This window comes from Nannospalax galili, unplaced genomic scaffold, assembly GCF_000622305.1.
Source record: "Nannospalax galili isolate Female #2095 unplaced genomic scaffold, S.galili_v1.0 scaffold255, whole genome shotgun sequence".
NCBI lineage: Eukaryota > Metazoa > Chordata > Mammalia > Rodentia > Spalacidae > Nannospalax > Nannospalax galili.
This window is the reverse complement of record NW_008338999.1, coordinates 5,062,370-5,070,929: the sequence shown is the minus strand read 5'-3', so window position 1 is coordinate 5,070,929 and position 8,560 is coordinate 5,062,370. Positions and strand designations below refer to the sequence as shown.

General features: G+C 38.6%; 1 protein-coding gene across 4 annotated transcripts in view; it reads right to left on the bottom strand.

The window, feature by feature from the left end:
• Snx7 (sorting nexin 7) overlaps positions 1–8,560 on the bottom strand; it is a 104,640-nt gene that overhangs the window by 58,430 nt on the left and 37,650 nt on the right. For all 4 annotated transcript variants that reach the window (XM_029563836.1, XM_008833684.2, XM_029563834.1 and 1 more), the window contains exon 5: positions 6,470–6,668. In XM_029563836.1, coding sequence (XP_029419696.1) covers positions 6,470–6,668 — 199 coding nt within the window. The remainder of the gene's footprint in view (positions 1–6,469; positions 6,669–8,560) is intronic.

Below are 8,560 nucleotides of genomic sequence, written 5' to 3'. Positions count from 1 at the left end.
TAGATGCAAGAAGGCCTTTGACAAAATTCAACATGCATTTATGTTCAAAGTATTAGAGAGAATTGAACTGGAGGGAACATACCTCAACATATTAAAGCCATATATAACAAACCCACAGCCAACATCATTCTAAATGGAGAAAAACTGGAAGCATTCCCATTGAAATCAGGAACCAGACAAGGCTGTCCACTAGATTCACTCCTTTTTTTTGTTCTCCCCAACACCACAAAATAGTTTATTACAATTGCATAAAAAAATTACATGATTGTATTGAAAAACTTGGAGGATTTAGAAAAGGAGTGAAAGAAAATTCAAATTATAGCAACAGTGATAAGTTTCATAGTGTTGTTGAAGCTTGGTAGTAACATTTTCACCACAATTTTTTCTTTTTGGTTTGTAAACACCTTTAATCTCAGCACTTAGCTACATAATGAGACCTTGTCTTTAAAAAATCAATCAATCAATAGACTCTACATAGACTCCTTTCTGAGATGACTTAAAGAAGAACTGGCAGATAGCTTTTTCTTCACTCCTTTTTAACACAGTGCTTGAAACTCTTACAAGAACAATAAGACAAGAAATTACAGGAGTAATAATTGGAAAAGAAGAGATCAAATTATCCATTTTTGCAGATGATATGATATTATATCTAAGACATGCCAAAAATTCCACCAGAAAACTCCTAGAAATTACTAACACGTTCAGTAAAGTGGTAGGTTACAAAATTAATCTACAAAAGTCTATTGCCTTTATATATACCAATAATAAGCAATCAGAGAACGAGTATATGGAAACACTCCCTTTCACAATAGCTGCAAAAAATAAAAAATAAATAAATAAATAAAATCTCAGGATAAACCTGACCAAAGACATTAAAGACCTCTACAATGAAAATGTTGAATCTTTAAAGAAAGAGATTGAGGAAGACATCAGAAGATGGAAGGACCTCCCATGCTCATGGATTGGAAGAATTAATATCGTGAAAATGACCATCCTACCAAAAGCCATTTATAGATTCAATGCAATGCCAATCAAAATCCCCATGACATTTTTCACAGAATTGGAAAAAAACACCCTAAGACTCGTATGGAAGCACAAAAGACCTTGGATAGCCAAAACAACCCCAAGCACGGGACTAAGAATAGAACAATGCTGGGGGGGGTTACTATACCAGATATTAATCTGTATTACGGAGCTATAGTCATAAAAACAACATGGTACTGGCACAAAAATAGACCCATAGATCAATGGAACAAAACTGAAGATCCAAATATGAGTACGTGCAATTTCAGCCACCTGATATTTGACAAAGGAGCCAAGAACATTCCCTGGAGGAAAGACAGCATGTTCATCAAATGGTGCTGGCAAAACTGGATTTCCACCTGTAGAAGAATGAAACTAAACCCCTATCTTTCACCTTGCACAAAAGTCAGTTTACATTTTTATGATTTATTTTCATTTTTATTCTTGTGCTTATGTGAGTCCATGTACGTGTGGGTACCCACAAAGGCCAGACAAGGGAATTGATTCCCTTAGAGCTAGAGTTATAGGTGGTCTCAGTCATGAGACGTGGATGTTGGGAACTGAACTGGCATCCTCTGGAAGAGCAGTAAGCGCTCTTAACAGCTAAGCTATCTCTCCAGCCCTTATAATTGCTTTCCAGATTCCTACATTACTAGTAGCATGAAAGGACTTTGTGATATTCTGTACATGTTCTTATACTTGGATATATGCAAAGGCATATATATCCTCCTTCATTATATTGACCATCCATTCTAGTTTCCCTGTTGGTCTTTGAAGAACTACTGTCCAACTGTAACCAATAACAGATTCTTTTTTACTTCTGGGCACGGAAGAGCTGATCTTCAAGGGAGTGACTCTAGACAGGCTGACTAAATCCCAGTGGATGAACTTGCACTGAGGGACATCAGGGGACACTAACTTGACTTGATAGACCTTAACATAAATGACAGAATGTAAGAAATCCAGTGGGGGGGTGGCTATGGGAGGGTACCGATAGGATGGGGTATAAAGATGATTAGGATGCTGTGTATAAATACAAACAAATAGGTCAATAAAAATATACAAAAAAGGCTTGGAAAAATAAGTTATAACCATCATAGTTATTATGAACTACCTCCTATCATATAACTACAACTACCTCTACCAGAGACAACAGAGCCTAAACAAAAGTTGTCTTCCTTTCATGCAATCATATCAACTTTTCAATACTATTCACTATCCCAGACCTACAACAGTGTGGATGTTTTCCTAGACTCATCCTTGTCAATCACCAATTGACTATTTCTAAATATCAAGATTCTGTCGAGTTTCCCACCTTGCAACCCATCTACTCCCATGCATGCCATCAATACTTCTCACTTGCCTATGACAAAGGACTCCAAACTACTTTCCCATTTTCCGTTTTTGTCCTAATAATAGATAATGAAGTTTCTTATCTAATTAAAAAGTCCTTTATGATGAACCACTCAGACATTCCAAATCAAACACCTAAGATTTTTTGCTATGTACATTTTTACTGAACCCCAAATAATTTTTCATTCACGAGTACCCCAAGATTCCCATTTTCCCTTTTTATTAGAATATATTAATTGCACAAAGCATGATTTCTCTAAACTCAAACACAAGGGGAAATGCTTTTGCTTTGCTATCTATCATTTCCTTTACAAAAACATACTATACTTATTATAACTATTTTACGTGTATGAGTGTAATGCCTGCATGTGTGTAAGTACACCCGTGTCATACAATGCCCACGGAGTTAGAAGAGGGCATTGGATCCCCTGGAACTGGAGACATAGATGGTTGTTAGCCACCATGTGAGTGCTGGAAGTTGAACCCGGGGCCTCTGCAAAAGCACCCAGTTCTCTTAACCGCTGAGCCATCTCTCCAGCCTGCTATCTATCATTTCTAGCACCCAGTAAATTTTCTATTTCTTTAAATCTCAGCTCAAATCTTTTCTCATCCTAACCTAAAGGATCTCCCCCCAAAATCTGCTTTGTCCTCTAAGTGGATATCATGTGTCGTACTTGTGTTCCTGCATTGCCCCTTCTATTATAATGTCTTGCATATGTCATCTATTGCTGGACTATGTTCTCCTTAAAATAGGGGCTGAGCCACACTATTTGCAACTTAGGGTCCAGTATGTGCTGTAATCAGAAGATATTTCCATATCAATGAAAGCATGAATGAACAAGAGGCAGACCTCATGCTACAAGGCCGAGGCACCTTTTCTTATCAGACCAAAGCAAACTCTTTTAGAAATCACTGAAAATCAAAAACAAGTGTATTCAAAAATCAGATTTCATTTTTAAATGTCAATATTTTTACATTTTTATTTTCACACTATCAGCATTCAAGAATACAGAAATTTGAAGCTGGAGAGATGGCTCAGTATTTAAGAATGCTTGCTCTTCTTCTAGAGGACCAGAATTTAGTTCACAGGATCCATGTCAGGAGGCACACTACTGCCTAGAACTGCAGTTCCATGGGATCCAAGAACCTCTTCTGGTCTCTGCAGATACCTGCAGACATGTGGCATACAGAGAGAGAGTAACATGCACACATACACATAAATAAAATTTAATCTTTAAAAGATATACCATACCTTCTATGTTAGAGAATTTATATGCAGAGAATTTTTAATCTAGTATTAATGTAAGCACGAATGTAAGTATCAATGGAATTCTCTACATTTAACCATCCTTCCACATAGTAGAATTCACTGAAATCTATCATGTTACTCTAACCTACTATGAGCTCAAATTTTTGAATAATCAAATGAACTAAAGAAGTTTAGTTTCAAAATCATAAAAATGTGATCATCTCATGATGCTGTAAGGTATAATTATAACATCACTCCCTAAAGTCTACGTGCATTCTTTGTCAAATAGTGAGTGATGAAAGAAATACCTACAGAGAGAAAATTATCCACATTTCTCTTCTCAATCTGTGTGTATGTCAGTACGTATCATTAAGTCCTCAGATACTTTACATACAGAACCTCCTTAAAACTACACAGCACTAAAACAGCATCTCCATGCTAACACGTAATTCACATAGTGATTTCTTCCCCCCAACTACACTGTGAGGTCAAGGGCAAGTGGGACTTTAATTCCTTCTTAAATTTCTAGCACAGAGAAACATCACATCATGTGCTCAACAGAATTCTGCTGAATAGACTGGGAAACAGGAAAAAAATAATAGAAAAAATTAAAACAACTGAGTGCAAAATGAAAACAAAATGTCAAGAAAGAAAACTACTACTTATGACCATCAAAGGCTTCCTGACCTGAACATGATGGATGAGTGTCCCACACAGGTTAGATGTGAACCGAGTTCACATCTTAAGAATGAGAAGCCCATGAGTGTGGGCTAGAAGCACTGAGTCCATGAAAATTCATAAAGACTGTCAGAATTGAGCTTCCCTCTGAACATTTCATGAGCGCCGAACTCTATGAAACTACTCTCTTGCCCCAGTAACAGCAAAGCTTATGGACAGCCTGTAAAGCTCCTAGAGGTCAGCAGTTTCCAGAGGCTGCTTCAGGCTGACCCAACTTAACTGGGCATTCGGAATCCCCTTCACAGAAGTGGAATCAGAATCTAGCTAAAAGAGCTGCTTGGGAATAAGAAAAAAGCATCAGGTGTTCACGTCTCTCACCCCAGCATTTGGGAGACAGAGGCAGGGCACATCAAAAGACGAGAGAGAGAGAGAGAGAGAGAGAGAGAGAGAGAGAGAGAGAGAGACTGAGACTCACTGAGTCAGCAGTTCAGCCCCTGTATCCCCCCCCCCTTTTTTTTTTCGGGATTGAACTCAGGTTGTTAGGTCTGGCAGCCAGTAACTGCCTGCTGAATAAACGCACCAGCCAAAGTATCTCTTCTGATAATAAGTCAGTTCTTAATAAAGCAAGTATATTATCAGTATTCCAAGTCTTATGCTCCCTGTTCTTTTCCTTTTTTTTTTTTTTTTTGAGTCTTCCTGTAGCCACAGCTGACCTGGAACTCACTATGTAGACCAGGCTGGCCTTGAACTCACTGAGATCCGCCTGCCTCTGCCTCCCGAGTGCTGGGATTAAAGGCATGTGCCACGATTCTCAGCCTGATCTATTTTTCAAACCATTGAACAAATTTTAACTGAGTATCCAGAATGTGTTAGTGCTACCTATTTAGTATGCAACAGAAATTCCCCTGGTCATTTATTGAACCTTACAATTTTCTAGTATACACAGACAATTAACAGGGATTTCTGTTTGTCTATAAGCAGTTGCTCATCTCCAATATCAAATTATATTAGAAATTATGTTGGCCAATTCATCTATCTCTCTAATGTAAGTAATCGCAATTAGAAAATAAAAATCATTATAGAATTAGAGTAGGACCATTAAGAAATAAAGACTAGTACAAAAATTTTATGTTAGAAAATAGAAAAAAATCTACTTTCCAATATTTAAATATTTCTTTAAAATTTTACTTTATTATTTTTATGTGTATGAGTATATTGCTTGCATATATGTAAGTGCACCTGTATTGTGAAATGCCTGCAGAGGTCAGAAGAGGATGGTGGCTCACCTGGAAACAGTTATGGATGGTTGTTAGCTGCCACGTGAGTGCTGGGAATTGAACCTAGGTCCTCTGCAAAAGCAGTCAGTGCTCATAACCACCGAGCCATCATCTCTTCAGCCCCCAATATTTAAATCTTTATAACATACTTGGAAAGGTCTAATACATAGTTTTTCACCACAAATAACTCCACCAAAATATGACTAGAAGATAACACAGAAAAATCCAATTCCTGAAATGCCATGCTTTGCTTTGAAACATGACCCATGTTGAATATTTGATACCAATGTCATACAACTACATCCAAATCTCAAGCTCAGGGCAGGCTTTACCAGCATCATCCACATACAGATGCAAGAACAGCTGGAGCTCAATAAAATTAAAAGGGGATTGGCCAGGACTACCCACAAATTCGCTTGGGAATTGTAATTTTTTTATATGTGTATGTGTGTTTGTGAGTGTGAGTACGTGCATGTATGGGTATACAGGTGCACAGGGAAGCCAGAGGAAAATCTCGGGTGTTTTTCCTCAGGAGCTTTGATTTTGAGACAGGGCCTTTCACTGGGATCTGGGGCTCAATGATTAAACCAGCCTTGTTGGAATCTGCCTATCCCTGCCATCCCAGCACTGGGATTGCATGTGCATCCCAGCATTCACAGGTTTTCAGATGGGTGACAGGGATAGAACTCAGGCCCTCATGCTTGAGTATACAGCAAGCCCTTAACTAACTAAGTCATCTCCCCAGTTCCTGCAAAATTCTCAACACATGGCAGGGCATGAGTCAAGCTTTGCAACAAAATTCTAAGCATTTTCCCACACCACATTTGTCAAAGTGAGGATCCAAAGGAGTTCGACAAGTGTAAAATCACTCCTCAGTGATTCAACATACCCCTTTCTTCCTTGTAAATTCGCTGAGATATTTTATCAATTAAATTAATTTTCTGGCTAAACATTTCGATGAAGTTGTTCATTTCCATGAACTCCTCCGGCCTGTTCTTCACTCCTCTCATGGAGGATGCGACAGCTCTGACCGTTTGTCCCATCCTGCTCAGCAGGCCAGGGCCTTGCTTCTTGTGAGATGACAGTTCCTAGAATGAAAAAAAAAAAAAGAAATACATACTTAAAAAGTTAGCAGAATTAAAGAGCACAATAAAGAATAAGACAAACACAAGAAGACTCTTTCATGTGTATCTCTTAAATATTTTGGTTTAGGGGCTGGAGAAATGGCTCAGTGGTTGAGGGCACTCACTGCTCTTGCAGAGGACCTGGGTTCAATTCCAGCACATACATGGTGACTTAACAACTATCCATAATTCCAGTTATAGGAGATCCGACACCCTCTTCTGACCTCCAAGGGCATTGCACAACACAGGTATACTTACATGCAGGCAATATGCTCATACACATAAAATACGAATAATAAAATATTAAAGAAAAAAACATTGAGTTTAAAGCATATGCATTTCAATCTGGTATAGTTTCTCCTATGCCTCTGTCTCATGAATAATATTCCTTTTCAAAGTAGTCATGTAAAACAGGTGGACAAGCCTTTCCTTGGAGCAGAAATCTTTAAAAGAACAGCATTGAGATCTGTGCTCAAGAAGAAAAGAGTGAAGAGGATGATCTGATAGGCCATCTATACTCTGTAAAAAGAATTTCATATAAAAATGATCAAAACACCCAGGGACATCTGGGGACACAAATTTGACTCAATAGACCTTAACATGTATGACAGAATGCATGAAATCTGGTGGGGGGAGCTACAAGGGGGTGCAGATCAAGAAGGGGGTCTAAATGTGCTTAGGATGTATTTTATGAAACACAAAAATTCAATAAAAAATGTACATTGAGAAAAGAAAGTGGCAAAAAGAAAAAAATGATTAAGAGAATAAAAGGAAGATTTTATTAATTCTTCAGATACAACAGTTAACATGTTGAGATCACAATATGCTTTAGGACTTATCATCAGTCTTCAACTCACAACTCACTATACACCTACGTGGAATGTTCTACCATTACCTTCATATATAAAAAGGAAGTGGAGGCACAGGTAGGGTAAATAACTTGTTCAAGATCTAAGGGCAATTAAATGGCAGGACATGGGTGGGGATCCCAGAAATCTGATTTCACAGGCTTCATGTTGAGCAAGACAAGCTCTGCTTCCTTTAAGTCCCCAGGACAGTTCATAAGTAGATACTACCTGACCACAGCTCTTTAACCAGCCGGAGTGAGGCAACTGGGGCACTACCTCCATTGTCTGGTTGTTTATGGAGACAGATTTTTAATAATACACATAACTAGTCATTTCAGTGTTAACACAGGAAGGTCAGCTACAGATTTACAGGAAGAGGAAGCACTATACTGTAGTAGAATATGAGGCCCATGCAAATACTCCTTTAGAAACATGGCATGCTTAAGAAAACCAACAAAACAGAGGCCACGGAATTCTTAGGATGGTTGCAGCATTTGGTGAAACATGGTTTGGGATCAAATAAAGGCTTGAGAGTAAACACATAGGAAATAGATCTGTAAAGAATAATAGTATCCCATTTGTGGATTTACAAGCTATGTATTAGTTACCCAAATACTGAATAGCATATTGCCCATCTTCTCTCACGTTTTCTTTCCTGAAAGTCTTAAAAAACACTATTTGTGCTCCTGGCCTGCTCGCCTATCCTCAGGCCTCTTGGGGTGGGTCTATCACGGAGCACTCCGCGCCTTGACTCCCCCGGCCTCATTCGCCCTTCAATCTCCCCCGCTGTTCTCTGCTCCTGGTTTGGGCCCTGAGCCATTCCTGGTCTTGGGTCCCCACGCACAAAACAAAGAGAAAATTCTGAAAGCTGCAAAAGAGAAACAACAAGTCACATATAAAGGAAAACCCATTAGGATCACAGCTGACTTTTCAATGCAAACTATGAAAGCCAGAAGAGCCTGGACCAAAGTATTCCCAGTGTTAAATGACCACAGATGCCAACCCAGA